Below are 18174 nucleotides of genomic sequence, written 5' to 3'. Positions count from 1 at the left end.
GAATGCTTGTGATCCCCCTATTTTCCTATGTTGAAATCCCACCCACCAAAGATGATGGTATTAGGAAGTGGGGCCTTTTGGAGGTGCTTAAATCACAACGGTGGAGCCCACATGAATGGGATTACTACCCTTGTGAAGAGGTTCCAGAGAGCTTCCACAATGTAAGCACACAGAATTCTACAACCTAGAAGAGGGCCCTCACCAAACCATGCTGATACCCTGGTATTAGACTTCCAGTGTCCAAAACAGTGAGAAATAAGTTTCTCTTGTTTATGAGACACCCAAACTATCGGATTTTGTTACAGCAGCCTGAACAGACTGAGACAGGCTATGTTTAAAATTCGAAAGACCAGGTTCAAATCCTGGTTTTTCTCTTTCCTGAAGTAAGGCATAAACATCCAAGTCCCCATTTCTTAGCCTAGAAAGGACCTCTCATATTACTTATGCTACCTCCATTCTTAGCTTCATGCAAGGCTAAAATGTGGTCATGCCGGGTAGAGAGCTTTCAAGGCTGTGAAGTCCTCAACAAATGGGAAAGTATTTTAGTAAAATGTGACTTAGTATATTTTGAAAGGGAGAGATTTTCAAGGATCAGCACTAGTTTATGGTTTTTCTCTGGTTTAACAGAACTCTATGCTGTTTATAAAGAACTTTGAAAAAGTAATGTTTTATTAAAAGCTTATTATATGGTGATCATTGATGACCACTTCTGATATAAAGTGTTTTAGATGTAATTCTTCCACACTAGCACTCACCGATGGTTTCATTAAAATAATAACATTTTTACAGGCCAAAGAATTAAGAAATAATCCTACTTGACTTATTAGGAATGCTGTTATGGCACGCACTGGAAATATTCTTCACATCTTCTGCAACAACAAAATGAAACACTGCCCAAGTTTATAGTAAAGACACTACTAAGAGGCAGGTATTTTGCAGGCAAGAAAACCTTTTATTTTAAACCACAAATAGTCAGCAGGTGGCCACAACTATCCATGTTTCATTAAAACCACATAAAACCTAGGTACAAAAGCACCACTTATTATTGCTCTAGAAAAACTGCGTGAAAAATTTAAATACGCACAGTAGAAACACCACAGTATCCACAGGACCCGATTTTTAAAGCAAGTGCATGGAATGCTCAATCAACCTTACACATAGCTTTCAATAATAAACTCGTATTTATTTTACTTGAAGATGATGGAAATTTCCAAAAAAGCATGACTATGAGAAGATAAAATGTCCATCCTTATATATTTTTGTATGCCAACTAGTAGAATCCTAAAAAATTAGCATTTACAAAATACTTGGTAAAAATAGCTTTTAAAAGTTGCCCCGAGAGGTACATAAAATCAACCCCAATTTTTCATGACAATTCATTCTCCCTTGTTATCTACAGATTCAGTTTTCTGTGCCTGTGAAAAAGAAAGGGGGGGGGGGAGATATAGTTACTATTAAAGCTACTATCAGCCAAAAGAAAGTCCACCCGACCAACACACACACTCTGAACATCTGGTTTTTAGCAGCTCGATTGCAAAACCTATTTCAACTCTGGGTGTGAAACAGACAAGGCAGGAATATAGTAGGCAAACACTTGGCTGCATTCATTGCTTTCTGGTTTTCAAACGACCACAGAAGCTTTACCTGTAAGCTCCCACTGTTCATAATAAAAAAAAAACACCACACTACTATCTGATTCTAGTCACTGCAAACATGCAGAATTTTCTACTGTACCCTTAACTCTCACTGTTTCAATCTGCCCCTTTACTGACAGTGTGCTGGGTGGGGTACCTCTGGAGGTTGAGACATTAACAGTTGAGCGAGAGATGTGGATCTGTAATAACATTACGGGCAATAAAAAGAGTCATTATGAACGTGCTATCACCGGCTGAAGGATTGAGCAATTTCTTTTAAGACACTGATTCAATCAGTGGGGGGTATTTATGGAAAGTACCTCTTCAGCTTTAGTTTCACCTTTTTCAGATGGTGCAGTACCTTCCTTTCCAGCTTCTTGCTTTTCCTCCTTCTTCCCTTTAGCACCTTTGTTAATCTTTGTTCCAGGTTCTTTCTAATAGAGGGAAACAAGGCATGTTAGACAGGGTGTGATGTCAGTAAAAATCAGCCAACCTCGCCCAAACACAAGGTAAAGCAAAACCAGGGCCAACATGGTGGCTTTCCAGGGGGAGGGGAACCCAATTTTGCAGTGCCTCGAGTGAGTTACACTGAGTCTCTGTGAAAATGTAATGGGCTGCTTAGAATATCCACTGACTTTCTCCTCTGGGAAAAAGGTGGTGATTCTCCTCATGTATTTGTTCAGTGGGCCTCCTCTCTCACTACAGAGAAGTGGTTCTGCTGTGGAGGGCACCAGCAGTGGGAAGTGATGGAGGAGGCAGAAACCAGGAAAGAAGCCAGCAAGAGAAACATCTCATGTGGGGACGTGGGACTTGAGTGACTAGAAGGCTGAGAAAATGCTTGAAAATGAAGTCCCAGGTGAAGAAAAGTTCCTGATTGTAAAAAACAAGTATATATATATTTTGAGAGAGAGAGCGAGAGCATGTGCACGAACAGGGGAGGGGAAGAGAGAGAGGGAGAGAGAGAATTCCAAGCAGGCTCCGCACTGCCAGGGAGCGCAGAGTCTGATGCGGGGCTCGAGCCCACGAACTGTAAGATCATGATCCGAGCCGAAATCAAGGGTCAGATGCCCAACTGACTGAGCCACCCAGGTGCCCAGAAAAGTTCCTGATTTGAAGACTAAGCCACAGGGGCGAGTTCTGCTTCAGAATCACCTATCCATGCCACAAATACACATCGTTTCAAACAATTCACAACACTGCTCTGAAGGGCAGAGTACAGAAAAGCAATTTGGGACAAGTTTCTTCATACCTCTCTGCTTGTTTCCTTGTCTGCAAAATGGGGTATGTGTACCTACCTCATAGGGTTGATGTGAGGGTTTCATAAGAAAAGCAAGAACAGGGTCTGGCATAGTATAAGAGCCACCATATAAATGTTTGCTGATATTAATTATTGGCTAGTGTTAATTATTACATGTCAGTCATCAGACTAAGCCACTAAGACCAGTTATATGAAGTCAGATCCCCTCCCCCAAGCCCTTGAGCTACTGGCAGCTGCAATACCAGGGCCCAGCCTCCCACCTCCCGAGCCACCCTGGCGCACTGCTAACAAACCCTCCTGGACAGGCGGCTTCTCCGAGCACCACGCTCTGACTTCCTTCACCTTTACTGACCAAATGGGAACACTTTCCTGGGAAAGCGTAAAACCGTGCTTTATGCCTTTTGCAACAATGGTGACAGTTTCCTAGTCAGTACATTTAGCCCGAATCATTACATGTGATTTTTCCTTGGGGGATTTTTCGACACAAAATTATAATTTATTCATTGTTTAAAAGGTCAAAGTCAGTCAAAGGAGCACCTCTTACCTTAGCAGACGTTTTTCTTGGTTTAGGTTCAGGTTTGGGTGGAGCAGGTTTCTGCAAAGATAAATTACACAAATACTGAAAAACACAACCCTCGAGACCAAAAGGAATGCAACGAGACTGCAGAAGACACCAGTTCATTTTGACTACGATTTTGTTCATTTAAAAAAAAAAAAAAAACCTCTTTCTATTTTCGGCATCAGGTAGCAGCATAAAGATCCGTGCATTTCGTGACTATTTTCATCCTGGGTTCTCAAGTGAACAGCAGGTGAGATTTAAAAGCCGACTCTTTATTCCCCAGTCCAGAGTAGCTCTCCAGGAACAGGTTTAAGCTTCTAGCTCTGATGTCTCTGTACTTCCTTTGATCACAGCACAGCAGCAAGAGGAATGACTCAGGCCCTCGGCCAAATGACTCAATGAATTCAGTCACACTGGCCTTCCCAACAGTCTAGAAATCACAGCACAATTGCAGGCAAAGCCCATCCGGTAATGAAGACCGCTGCCTGTGAAGTATTTCAAAATCATTTCCACATCCTTCCACCTCTGATGTCAATTTCAAGTTCTGTAGCCAAGCTTCAGCTTCTTCCTATTCGCATCCTCTCCAATGCCAGCTCAAGGTGAGAAGAATCTCTCGCCCACCCAGACACTAGGCTTATTTGCCTCTAGAGCTTTTTATCAGAACATGATTATAATAAAATGTCCACTGTTAGCTCCGAAAGTTTAAGATTTCTCTTAAACTTAGCCAAAGAGTCCACTGAGCAACTATTTTTCTCTTGCTTCATGCGGTTCTCTTCCCTGCTGCCATGAGCACTGCTTGCCCTGTGGCCATGGTTCCCTCCATAACATATAGAGCTTCAGCCCTCACCTGCTTTCCAGGGCGGGTGGGGGCACATGAGGACATGGGGGAAGATAACCCATTAAAGCCTCTGCTTTTCTATAGCTATTTTAGGGCAAATATTTCTCTCATCAAGCTAGAAAAAAATAAGTGTCCATCTCTCCCAACACTAGGGAGAATGGCTTTTGAACAGAAAACACTGCCCAGGATATCCCCCTCTGGAGAAAATACATGTTCGTCCCTGGTGCCTGTAGGTGGTTCAGGTTCATATTGAATCTGGCCCTGTTCATCAAACGCATAAAGTAAAATTGTAGACAGTTCAATTCCAGAAGATTGGCTGTTAGGACTTCTCAAATAAAAAAGGACAACTGGGTCTGAAAAGTAAGGGATATTTTTATTAAGCTTCTTACCCCCTGAATCTGTAGTCTGTTACCTAAACAGCAGCTTGCATGGCTACTAGGTTTTCAGAATTTAAAAAATTTTGTAATGTGAGGCTTTGATATATTGCATTAACATGTATTTGTTGTCACAATTCACAGCAAAGATTTCCTTTTGTATTTTCTGTAAAGATAGACCTCTCCTCCATTCAGCATTTAAGTGTTTTGATGGAACAGGAAAAGATGAGATTTTGCAGGCTGTAATCCCACCGGCCACCGAGGAGGCTCTGTGTCAGCACCACAGGCAATGATCTCAGTGGAAGGTGCTTATACCGCTGGTTCATGGTGCTCAGGAAAAGCCTTGTTTTAAATTTTGATTTTTATTTGACTTACAAGGTCTACTCCCTTAATGGGACAGAGATCCACAGAATGCAACGGCTTGTAGTACAATCTACAGCTAAGCCTAACGGAAGTTAAAACATAAGTACTGAACAATGGTGAGAGTTAATATTGGATAGAGCACACCATCTTGAGGGACTTCGGCAGAATCCGGATTAATTGTGCGCACACACAACTGAATCTCCCGGCTCTTCATCTTTCCAGTGGCTCTGATGTTGCTTCCTTAGGTTGGGACTCACGTGAAACTGTCTCACCCAACCCCAAATTGGCTATACTTCGGAACTTGTGAGTGCCCTCATAGCCCTTTTTGCATTGATTCCCTATACTGTGCCAAGCACAGGTGTTGGCTGACATGAAATCCATGCTCCCCCAAAGGCTAAAGCAGCTAGCAGCTCCTGCCAGCCAAGAAGCCAGTGCCTTTCCTCCTACATCTCAGGTCTTAGCAAGGGCTGCGGCTATTTTAACCAACATCCTCCACCAGAGAGCCAGGCTGACCTCTCGTGGCAGAGTAATGGCTGGTACCTCTGCAGGGCGGCAAGGAGGACCACAAGAGCCAGCAGGGAGCACAGCCTGGTGAGAAGGCCTGGAGCTCATTTATGGCCAAGGCTGGTCACAGCTGCCCATCCCAGCTTTAATGATCTTAACCCTGGTCTCTTCCCCAGGCCTGGCCCACAGAGGGAGACTCTGAGTGGCAAAGTGGAATCATTACTTTTCCAAAGATTCTCTAGTTCTGAAATGGGACTAAAGCGCATGGATTCCGATGACTTTTAGCATGTTTCTGAATAAAGTATAGGCCGTGGAGAGAGGATCGTAATTCATCTCCACTTTAACACATCATGTGCAGAATCAGAAGGGTAGGACTTTGCTAATGTGCTTCTTTTGTTTCAGAGATCTAGAAATATCAAACACCTTCCTGGGTTTTGTACGCCTGGTAATGGGGCTGGCAGCTACTTTTCACTGACATATCTGATCAACTGAATTGCTTGGCAACACCAGTCACATTTGCCACAGATTGTGACCCACGTTGATTTCCAAAAAGGAAACAAAAAAACTCAAGGGAAATAACACCTTAATCTTCCTTCTGCTGCTTTGTCCTGAACAGAGGGAATATTTACTCATAAGAACTAACAACAAGAGGGTTCTAAAGTACTCACCGCTGACAATCTAGCAGACCGTCTGGTGGGCTACAAAGGAAATGGAAAAATATACAGTTTTATTAGACACAACCCAGCTGATTTTTAAAAATTTATTCTTGGTATCTTACTTTGTTGAAAGAGTGTAATGTATGACTCCCATTACCCTCTCCAGGTAAGCAAGCATACTAAAACATACTTCAAGTGCCCTGGGAACCATAATACTCAACAGGAAGTTTTCTAAAGAGGTTCAGACACACTATTCAAAGAAATGGCCTCTCCTAATTAAGGGTGTTGCGGGTAAGAAAAAGAAAGGAAGATTAATTTAGGTTCTGACCTGTAATCTACTTGTGTGATAAAAATGACAATACGAGAACTGAGGAGCTATTTAAGAACTAGTTCCGGTCTGACTCTTGTTCCTTACAAATAGAACTAAAACTTATAAATTAATACAAAAGAAGAGTTACATAATTGTGTAGAAACCAAAATAGGAGTTCCCTGACTTGTTACTATGTTAGAGAAGAGAATGACTATAAATCTTAGGCAGTTCACAAGAAATACTTCCTCTTATCTGTAACAAAATAAGCACATTTATTTATCTGCTAAATGCATATGTTTAATGAAAGATTGAGATAGAGTAAAAGGTTCACTAATCTTTCCTTTTAATTTGGAAGTCGAGAAAATTTAGAAAAACTGGGTTGAGATTAGTATTTTTAAGGAAATCTTTTTCTCTTCAAGGATGCAAATTAAGCAAATGAGGCCGCAAAGAAAATTTAAAATAGCAACAACGGTTCTAGGAGTTTCAGAAATAAGCATACAGAACCGATATTCTACTTACCATCAGCAAAAGATGGCTCCCCAAGGGATTTCACATTCTGAAAGTATAACTGCCTTTCTTGAAAAGTGTTCCAGAAATAAATACTCCATACTCTGTCTGTTTTACTCACTGCTCTGTCTCTGGTAGAATAGTATGCGTACCACCTAGCATGTAGATTCTCAAAAATACGTGCTGAAAAAATGAACTCCAATCTTTTACCTAATTCAGGCTGCCTTATACAAACTTTGCCTCCTTACAATAGCTTAAATGTTTCAAATAATTTCTTCAAGGGGGTCAGCAAAGATGGTCAGGAGGAACCCGTGCCACAATTGCAAGGAATTATGGAATTCTTGAAGCCGTGCTGAGGTCAGCACAGGTCAGCTGGTCAGGCCAAACTGGAAGAAATATTTCATGCCGTCTTCACACCTCAGAACTTTCTGGCTGAAAATAGCCAGAGGAAGCTAAACTCATCTCTCTTTAAACTACAGAAGGAAATGAAGGGCCAGAGCCTCCATGAATAATTTTAACCCTGGGGTCCTGAAGAAAAATCAGAGCTGGACTTAAGGCCAGTGAACAGAATGTGCAGAGACTAGGAGACTGTGTCGGTGAAGTGGTGGCCATGATATATTCACTGCACCAGGTAAGGGGATGTACAGTGCAACATGTAGTATGGGAGGCATGCCTGTATCACACGCTCCACAGGAAATACCACGGTGTCTGCTCGGATTATCGTAAGTGCACTGATGGGTGCATTCATGACAACACACCCATGAGTCGCAGGGAACCAGAACCCAAATCCTGTGCTGCCTTTCTCAGTATCGTTAATTGCAATGAACTGGGTATCACCAAAGAAAAGACAACAGTAACAATCAAACCAGGCAGCAAGTGTGTAACTTGTGCTTCTTCAGATGCTCTTTTGAACACGGAAGAGCAAAGGAGCATCCACTAATTACCAAACAGAGTTCATCTTTGATGCTTCTGCATGGCCTGAAGAACTACACCACCATCTCCCAAGCGAAGCATAGCCGGCAGAAGAGTGCTCAGAAAATATCGCAGGGAAAAAAATCGCAGCCTCTATGCTCAGAAGGGGTGAAAGGACCTTATTTGAACCCCTCTCCACTTCGTGTTGACTTACGTGTACCGCCTTGGCCTTACCTCACTGTTCACCTCATCTATCTCACATCTGTACCCCTAGTGCACTTCTCATGGGTAAGCACCAGAAATGTGTACTAGTGTGAACTTGAGGTGAGGTGTGCTAAGGCCACTACTCGGATACTGTCTAGTTTAGTGCCTGAAAAGAAGCCAATATATTAACTATTACTCATCACTGCCTTCCTATCCACCAAGCAGTTGTCCTGAGGAAAATCTCATTGAAGTAAAGCCAAATCATGTGACAGATTTTCCAACTCTGGTGCTGTTGCTCCTTTCTTCTCCATGGGAACACCTGGGCAAACTGAAGAGGCGGATGTCAGAGAGCCCTCTGGGATTTCCAGAAACATTCCAACCTAAGCAAGCACTGCTCTGCAGGGCCTGAAAGCTGTTCTGATCCAAAGGACTCCCTATCTTTTTATAATTTAGACCCAGTACAAGAGTTTCAAAATAAAAAGCCTAGGAAATTAATGCAAAAACAAGGCCTGCCTCTCCAGGCTGTCTAAACCAACCATCTCTAAAAAGCACATCTTTTACTGTAAAATCATTTTACGACTTCCTGTCTAAAATTTACCAGCTCTTCTTTCTATGCTATAAAAAAAGGATTTTTCTCAAATTTTCCTTTCCAGCAACCATCATAAGAGATTTTCTTTTTCACTGCAAACAGTGGAGGCTGAGACGAACCTTTCACTCACAGTCAGCAGCATGGTTATGCATGCAAGCATGTACACCTTCCTGGAAAGTTCCATCAGCTTTCACAGCCTTAAAATCTATAAATGATTGGGCTATATTTATTGGATATAAAATAGACTAGACTGCTATTTTTTTCCTCCTTAGAGCACTAGAATTTTAAGTATTCCCTTGAGACTCAGACTGTTGGGCAGGGCTACTATGAAAAAAGAGCTAATAAGAATTTCTCCCGATTTGTTGATGGTGAATCTTCAGGAGAAGTGGCCAAAAGTGGTTATCAGAGGAGGAAAGGAGACTTTCAGAATGGTATGCCACCAAGAGTTACAGAGACAAAGAATGGGAGGGTTTGTCAATGTGGTGTCTAGGTGCTGGGTACAATGAAATTCTTCAAAAAGCATTTGATTAATTCATCATTCCCTGGGTTGGAGCAAATTCTGGTGAAGGCTACTCCAAAAGACACAGAGCCTTTTACTTTAACGTCCTGGTTGCAAAAGAACATGGAAGTCTTATTTCGCTATGGCAAAGTTCACTGGTGTAGCTGGATTCAAGTAGAATCACTGGACTTTGCTGAATACTTCTTGAAACATATGTGCCATTCCCATGGAGTCTGGAAGTATGTTTATTTTTATAAGATTTCTTAATGCTTCTAAGTTTGACCACGTACAGATTTTCCTCAACTTCCAATGGAGTTACATCCTGATAAAGCCAGTAGGTTGAAAATGTCTTCAGTTGAAAATGCGTTTAATATAGCTAACCTACTGAACATCAGAGCTCAGCCTCCCTTAAATGTGCCCGGAACATGTATATTAGCCTACAGTTGGGCAAAGTCATCTAACATAAAGCCTATTTTATAATACAGTGTTGAATATCTCACGTAATTTATTGGATACGGGACTGAAAGTGGAAAACAGAACGGTGGTGTGGGTACAGAAGGGTTGTTAGTGTATCGGTTGTTCACCCTCATGATCACAGGGCTGACTAGGAGCTGTGGCTCACTGCCAGTGCCCAGCGTCACAAGGGCACATCGTGCCACATACAGCTAGTCTGGGAAAAGAGCAAACCAGGAAACATGGTTTCTACTGAATGAGTATTGCTTTTGCACCACAGTAGAGCCAAAAATTGTAAGTCAAACCATCACAAGTCAGGGACCATGTGTACTTGCAAACAAACGCCAAAAGTCAAGTTGCTTTTAATTTCCAAAGATAAATGAGGAGCCAAACGGAAATTAACTTCTTTGGTGGGACACCTGGGTGGCTCAGTTGGTTGAGCTCTGACTTCGGCTCAGGTCATGATCTCACGGTTTGTGAGTTTCAGCCCCGTGTCGGGCTCTGGGCTGACAGCTTCAGATTCTGTGTCCCCCTCTCTCTGCCCACCCCTGCTTGTGCCCTGCCTCTCTCTTTCAAAAATGAATAAAAATTAAAAAAAGAAAAAAGAAATTAACTTCTTTGCAAAAATGGGAAGTGGGGGAAACATGGATATCAGAGCATTGGCTAAGGAATGGAGAGGACAGAGAAAAGGCACTGGATAACCATGTTTTTATGATTACCACAAAAGTGGCATGAGGACAGAGGATTTTGTTTTTTATGTTTATTTAGTTTTTGAGAGAGAGAGAGAGACAGAGCACAAGTAGCAGAGGGGCCGAGAGAGAGGGAGACACAGAATCAGAAGCAGGCTCCAGGTTCTGAGTTGTCAGCACAGAGCCTGATACGGGGCTTGAACTCACGGACCATGAGATCATGACCTGAGCCGAAGTCGGACGCTCAACCTACTGAGCCACCCAGGTGCCCTAGAGGACAGAGGATTTTGAATCAGGGCTCAGATAATTTTCCTGGTTCTGCTATATACAAGTTGTGACACCTGTGGAAAATAATGTATTTCTCTCAGGACCTTGTTTCCTCTAGTAAAGCTGGACATAATAACATCCGCCTGTTACCAAAAACAGCAATTCTCTGATATTCATTATTCCCTTTCCTGGCTTTATTTTTCTTCATAGCAAATATCCAATGATTTTATTTTACTCTCTTTCTCCCCCCACTAAAATGGAAGCTGCATGAAGGAAGAGATTTTCCTTCTTTGGTTCACTGTGGATTCTGCAGAGCCTGGAACAGTGCTTGGAACATTAAAGGTACACAATACATTGCTGTTGAGGAATGAATGTGCTCTGCCCTCATTTCAGGGTTATTAAATGGATCAGATAAAATAACAAATGTGAAAGGGCTTTGCAAACTGCCAAGGGAAATGCTTCTAATGTACTGTTTTGGTCTTTTATTATCCAAAAACTATACTCTGCACCATGCCCTTCACACATCATGGCAGTGGAAGAGGATTTTCAATACAGGATCCTGCTTTGTGACTGATATCTATTCACTATAGTCAAGGCTGTGCATACACAATGACATAACTAGAAAATTCAGTCAATTTTGGCGGTCGTGGGGGAATCAATCAATATACTGTTTAAGAGTTCTTACCCTAAACCACCAGCTGGCTGACCTTTTCACTTTTCAAACAAGCGCGTTGATGTCCTGAAGACAAATCATGAGTTTTAATCTGGTCATAGCTTACATGACCGGGAAAGAGTGTTTTCTAGGAACGATTTTTGTTGGCCACGATGTAGTACATGCAATAATATAAAATAAAATATTAAAAATAATAAAATATATAAATAACATAAATAACTAAAATTCTGGGGCTAATAGAATATGTATAAGACAGCTGTATAAGCAAGAATCTTTTACGTATATTCTAACCAGCTTGGCTGCTCCGTGTAGAAGGCTGGAAAAGACAGTGTGCACTATCCAAGATCTATCATGTGTAATGGTTTCTAGGTTTTCTGACTGACAGATCAATTTAAATAGCAGTTCCTAAAGGAAAAATCCAAACGCATTTTGTGTCCAAATCTAAAAACATTAAGATCTGTTATACTTAGCCAACTGCCCTACAATTTATAGTTTTGCCATTTTTAAGAAAATCCAAGCACATACCATTTTTTGGTTCATCCGAGCATGTGTTTAGTAACTTGACCTGAGATTAGAAACTTCACCTCCCAAACTCTGTGACACTAAATGCTGGGTCAATGCATGGTGGGGCCTTGGTGACAGGCAGTTTTGTTCGTTTGGCTTTTACATTGATTTAGTTACAGATTCTGTTAAAGGTTTTCCATTTGGCAGAACAAATTTCCGTGTACACATTTGTGGAGCGGTTCTGCTATGCATGACAAACTCCTCTGAATTATTAAACCACAATATGAATCCCTCAATCAAAGAATCTGTAACTAAATACTGTTTCTGTCTTTCACGTGACCTCTTTTAGTTTATAAGTTCAAGGGTAAGAACTGCAGTTGTTCCACACACTGTAAAGCTCTGTGCAAAAGTGAATGGCTGCCATCAGAGTTAGCCTCTAATTTGCTACTTTTTTATCCATCTCCTTTTAGAAGTTCATGATATTACCACAGTGGGTAAATGCAACCATCTCTCTCAATTTCTTAGTTTTTTTGGAGGTTTCTGAATTTTAATACAGAATTTCTTTGAATTGTTGCTCAATTCATTATCCAAAGCCCTAAGAATATTCCTGATTAAAAAAAAAAAAAAAAGTTCAGTATTTCAACATTTCGTGTGTCCTTCCACAGTTTTTGACTCTAGAGATGACTCCTTTTAGGCAAATATTCAGAACTAAAAAAGAAATGTATAATTCACTCACTGGAGCAGAGAATTTATTAAATCAACCATCTTTCATTTCCTTGCTGTGAAAGGCAGACTTTGTTCTCCTTGATGAATTTACCTATTATCTCGCTCTTTGCCCAGAAGGAATTCTCAGTATCTACTTTAACAGACAGCAGGACCGACAGGTAGAAACATAAACAACATAGTAAGTGGAAAATGTCTCATCAGTGATCTCAACTGAAATTTACCTGCGCCAAGCAATGCTACACAGTGGCACTTTTATCTCTGGTTTATGTAGTCTCAACAGCCTTATTCAGAACTGCATTCATTCAGATGCATACAATCTTAACAATATTAAAAAAAAATTCCAGTTAAAATAATTAAATACAGGAAGTCAAAGATACACTTACCTCCTGTTTAGTTACTTTGGATCCATCCTTGCCCTCTGTATTCTCCGGAGACTGGAAAGAAAATATTTCAGTGAATTGTATTTAAACTGGAAAGCACACATTAGAGGCAGATTTGAAAAAATAGCTCTTTCAATTCTCCAGACCACGTAAGTCAACAGATATTTTGTGGGAAAAAAGTAAGTCTGTAAGAGGATACATTTTATATATATACATACACACACACACACACACACACACACACACACACACACACCCCACAGAGCATTTAATCTGCGTAACTGCTCTAATTTTAAAACAGGAGTGGTGCAAGAACCGATATGCACATAAAAACTGATGTGTTTTTAATGTGCGTTCACCCTCAGCAATTTTCATTGGATTGTTGAGGATTTCACCACTAGTTAAAGGACAGGGACCCAAGAGCCAGTGGCAGCGGTGCCACGAAGCCACCACATGCTCCAGTGACTTTGTTTCTCTATGATGAGAGCAGGATGCTAAGAAAGCCCAGCCTGAGCACAAAAGCATATTTCTGTCCCATACTTGCCTAGTTTTGATGTCTAGCCCACTTCTTGATACGACTTGACAAATGTGTCACGGATTATTATTCTTTCAGCATCTCGACCAAATTCACAGGCTTGGCAGGACAGCCAAACGCCCTGCCACTCCAGCTAATCTGTTTCCTAATTTTGATCCATGCCCCCCTGGGGCAGCACCTGCCCTCTGGTGACAGCTCAAACCTGACTACTTTCTAGGGGGCATACAACTCTGGGAAAAATATGCTTACATTCATGTGACACACCCTGCAGATCTCAATGTATTTTTACTGGCTAAAGACAGTAAACAAGGTGAAAATGACTAAACTAGTTACAATGTTAAACTATTTCACATATTTTAAAACCATACAAAGGTAGCAGGTGAATACCCAATCTCTAGGACACAAACGGGCAGAAGATATGAATAAGAGTTTCCAAGAGAAAACAGCAAACCGACATTTGCCATGATGTTTGGCTTTAGCAAAATGAAACAGCTACGTAGTGGTGCCTCAGCTGATAAAATGAGAAAAACGTTTTAAAGATCATAAAACCCACTGTTTGGTGGGGCTGGTGACACAGTTAATTAATATGATATTTTCAAAAAACACCATGCCAATATGAGAAAGACACACCGACTAATCATATAAAGATCCAGTAATTCCTATTTTGGAACCAGGACACAAAGAAAGCCTGTAAAAACATCATTTTATTTGTACTGTTTCTAATATGGACTAACTCGAAACAACTCACATGATCAGTAAATGACAGAGAAATATTTAAGTAAACTATGTAACTATTAATGCAATGGAATTAAAAAAAGTTAGGCTATGTGAATACACAGAAAGTCCACACAAAATAATGTTAACTTAAAAAAATTTAGATTATAAAAGAACATGTAAAACATAGGCTAGAAGTATACAAAGTCTTTTAGAAAGTCAAAAACTTTTCTTCAAGGCAGAGGACACACTAAACCTTCAACCCAGAGTCTGTCAGTTCACTTCTCTCCAGAACCTCCCACATTCATGGAGTTCTTTCTTGTTTCCCAAACAGCCAACTGTTTTCCCCTCTTCCCTGGAAACTTCTGTCATGAAGGGAAACACTGCTTCTCATCTTGCCCTATTAGCCAGTCAAATTGGAGATAGCAAAATCTTAGAAAGTGTCAGCATATGAAGATAGTCCCTACATGGGCTATTTCCCTTTGCTCAACTCCATGCTGCAAACCCGACTTTCAGGACACAAACCAGCCACTCCGTTGTCAAGAAGCACTGGGCTCTCATTCATACCCGTTAGGCCACTTGGTAGATTTCAATTCACCTGTAGCTGGTGGGCATTTAAAGAAGCAGCACACAACTATTCTGATGTTAACTGACATTAAAAAAAGTTAAAAATGGATGTTAGTGACAAAATTTTCAAGATTCTTCTATGCAGTAGATTAGTGACAGCAATATGATTGAGAGATCACTTTCTAAACACTGACCAAATGTCTGTGTCAGGTACAAATTACTGAAAAAAAGAAACCCGGAAAGATACCACATAAAAAAAAGCAGCTATAACTGAAGATGTTAATGGCTTCAGGTGAATGAACATAAGACTAGAAATGTGAAGAGCTACAGCTCAAGGCTAAGCTGGTTTCTCTGGCAATCTCTTCATTAGGGCTTTCTATTAACAAGCCCGTAACCAATTTAGTCAAAACAAGCCAACTGATATTTATCCTGGGTCAGGACCCAGGCCTGAGTGTTGGCTCTCTACCTAGGAGCTGTAGTGATCTGGGCCAGTGACCTGATCAGTGGCTCAGTCTGTTCATCCATAAATGACAGAAGATGATGATGCTGAACTCCAAGCGTCAGGCTTATGATCAAGCAAGATGTTAGATCATTTCGGAGTCGGTGAATTGTTATACAGATGTTATGCAACGAAATATATATCTTAATGAGTCTTCCAAATGATTAAATATCAAATTATATTCAACAGACCCTTAAAGGTGAGCACATAAAACTCCCTGTAACCTTGTTATCTGTTTTTGTTGCACAGAGTAACAGATACACTATTTCAGAAGGACTTATCATTTCAGGCTGTCTTATCACACGCCCGGGCTACCATTAACACTTAGCCACGAGGCCGGAGACAGGAAGCAGGACATGGTATGAAGGGCTTGAAGCAGAAGGCCAAAGTTTTTGTCCCAAGGGGCTGTGAGGAATAAAGACAAAGAAAAGGGGGGAAATGGGGACTGGGGGTATATGGCGATGATCTCAGATGTACTTCAACCTTCTGGGAGGCTGATGGGAAGGATGAGGCGAGTTGGATCTGAAGAATTCCAAGACAGAGGGGTTCTCAAATCATTTCCCAGGACAGAGCAAACTTATGCTAATCCAGTTTGAACCCAGAACCCATGGTCAAGAGAGTAAAGAGCCATGGTCAAACAAAAAGGTCTCATTCACATATGTGAAGCTCCTTCAGCACCCAAGAGGCAAAGGTACTGAACTGAGAGCCAGCAAGGCGGGGGGGGGGGGGGGGGGGGGGGCAGACATACACAGTGGCCTGATGCAAGGCCCAGCAGAGATTCTAGGAAGTTTGGAGTACCAGTGAGTGCTGATTTGAGGGCAAGGCAGCAGGACGGTGGATCACCTGAACACTGGTGACCGGATGGGGACAGAGAATCGGCATTAGAAGGCCTGAACTTTGGCAAAAACCAACAGGTAGTTGAACATCTTTGAATTCAAAATTCTGAAAATAAAAGTAGACTCATTGAAATAAAAAAAAAAAAAAACAAAAAAACAAACAACCTCTCAAAACAAACTCTAGACCAGGGACAGAAGAAATAGTAAATTGTCAGAGAGTGCTGAGGAATTAGCCCAGAATGCAACAAAGAGCAATAAAGGAATAAACAATACGCAAGAGAGGACAGCAGATATGGTGGTTAATTGAGAAGCTCCAAATATACTTAACAGACATTTCAGAGGCCAGGAACAGAGGTACTAGAAGGAAGGCAAAGACAGGGTGGCTGAGAATTTTCCCAAATTAAAGTCATAAGTCTCCAGGTTGAAAGCTTATGACAAGGAACAAAGTAGAAACAAAACAAATGGATACCATGAAACATGTTGTAGTAAAAACTGTAGTAAAGTGAGAAAAATCTTAGAAGTTATCGGAGTAAGGGGTGCCTGGGTGGCTGTTGGTTAAGCATCTGACTCTTGGTTTTGGCTCAGGTCATGATCTGGTGTTCCGTGAGATTGAGCCCTGTGTTGGGCTCTGTGCTGACAGCATGGAGCCTGCTTGGGATTCTCTCTCTCCTCTGCTCTCTCTACCTCTTCCCTGCATGCATGCTCTCTTTCTCTCAAAATAAATAAATAAACATTTAAAAAACATAAGTTATCAGAGTTAAAAGATGGATTATCTACAAAGAATTACTTTTACCAGCAAATACAAGTTTAAGAAAATATGAAGTAAGGTTCAAGTAGTTGAGGCTAACTGTCAACCTAGAACTTTATATCCAGCTATCACTTAAGAATGAAGGAAAACAGGGGTGCCTGGGTGTCTCAGTCAGTTAAGCATCTGACTCTTGATTCTGGCCCAGGTCATGATCTCACGATTCTTGAGTATGAGCCCTACATCAGGCTCTGCACTGCTTGCGAGCCTCTCTTTCTGCCCTTCCCCCACTCATGTTTTTCTCTCTCTCTCTCTCTGAAAATAAATAAACTTAAAAAAAAAAAGAATGAAAGAAAAATAAAGACAACTCATAACATGAATACTTAAGAGACTTTGCCATCAGCAGAGCATTTCAATAAGGAACTGTTAGTAAAGAATCAAATTCAGTAATAAGAAAAATGAATTCAGATGAAAAAGTATGTAAGAAGTAATGTATAAAATACTGGCAAATCCAATTAACTATTACTTGTAAATAATACCTGTTTTTTTGTGTTTAAAAACATTTCCCTAGAAATCCTAAACCAGTGCTGTCTTATAGAAATATAACATTTAATTCCAGATTTTCTGATAGCCACATTAAAAAAGCAAAAAGAAATAGATGAAATTAATTTTAATATTTTATTTAACTGAATCTATCTAAAATTTTATCACCTCAACATGTAATCAATTTACAAATTATTAATGAGATATTTCACAAAGTTTTAACACTAAATCTGCAAAATGCAGCACGTACTTGACACTTAACAGCATACCCCATGCAAGTGTTAGGTTCTCACCTATCTATATTTGGAGTTCAAGTTTATAGTAGTTTCACACATCTGGGTTGTCCCAAACATATTTAAATTGTTCCAATAACTGTATCTAATACAAATTTTGAATTTAAGTTAAAATTGAAATTTAAAAGATTCACCTTCTTCTTTTTAAAGAGTGCTTAATTGGGGCGCCTGGGTGGCTCAGTCGGTTAAGCGACTGACTTCGGCTCAGGTCATATCTCACAGTCCGTGAGTTCGAGCCCCGCATCGGGCTCTGTGCTGACAGCTCAGAGCCTGGAGCCTGCTTCAGATTCTGTGTCTCCCTCTCTCTCTGACCCTCCCTCGTTCATGCTCTGTCTCTGTCTCAAAAATAAATAAACATAAAAAAAAAAAAGAGTGCTTAATTTCCTTACAAAGCTAGTGACTACCATACTGGATGGCACAGTTCTAGACCCTAATAACCACAAAAAACGAGAGGAGGATGAACATATGAGAAAGTAAAGCATGCTAGGGTCCTGGTTTTATTCTGGAGGATGATACAGTCACAGAAATTTAGATTTGCTAAAA

At 40.8% G+C, this 18174-nt stretch overlaps 1 protein-coding gene across 5 annotated transcripts in view; it reads right to left on the bottom strand.

Annotated features, from left to right (window-relative positions):
* Positions 1-931: 931 nt before the first annotated feature.
* Positions 932-18174, bottom strand: part of HMGN3 (high mobility group nucleosomal binding domain 3) — a 31930-nt gene continuing 14687 nt past the window's right edge. The window contains exons 2-7 of one of the 5 annotated variants that reach the window (XM_019442709.2): positions 12903-12953; positions 6199-6228; positions 3437-3487; positions 1955-2068; positions 1735-1834; positions 932-1415 (exon numbers count right to left, since the gene is read on the bottom strand). In XM_019442709.2, the coding sequence (XP_019298254.1) occupies positions 1402-1415; positions 1735-1834; positions 1955-2068; positions 3437-3487; positions 6199-6228; positions 12903-12953 (360 nt within the window). In that variant the 3' untranslated portion in view covers positions 932-1401. The other 4 variants (XM_019442710.2, XR_008422973.1, XM_019442711.2 and 1 more) reach the window with 4 other exon arrangements.

Source organism: Panthera pardus, unplaced genomic scaffold, assembly GCF_024362965.1.
Source record: "Panthera pardus isolate Hobbes unplaced genomic scaffold, ASM2436296v1 HiC_scaffold_17, whole genome shotgun sequence".
Classification (NCBI taxonomy): Eukaryota; Metazoa; Chordata; class Mammalia; order Carnivora; family Felidae; genus Panthera; species Panthera pardus.
This window is presented reverse-complemented; position numbering and strand designations above follow the sequence as displayed.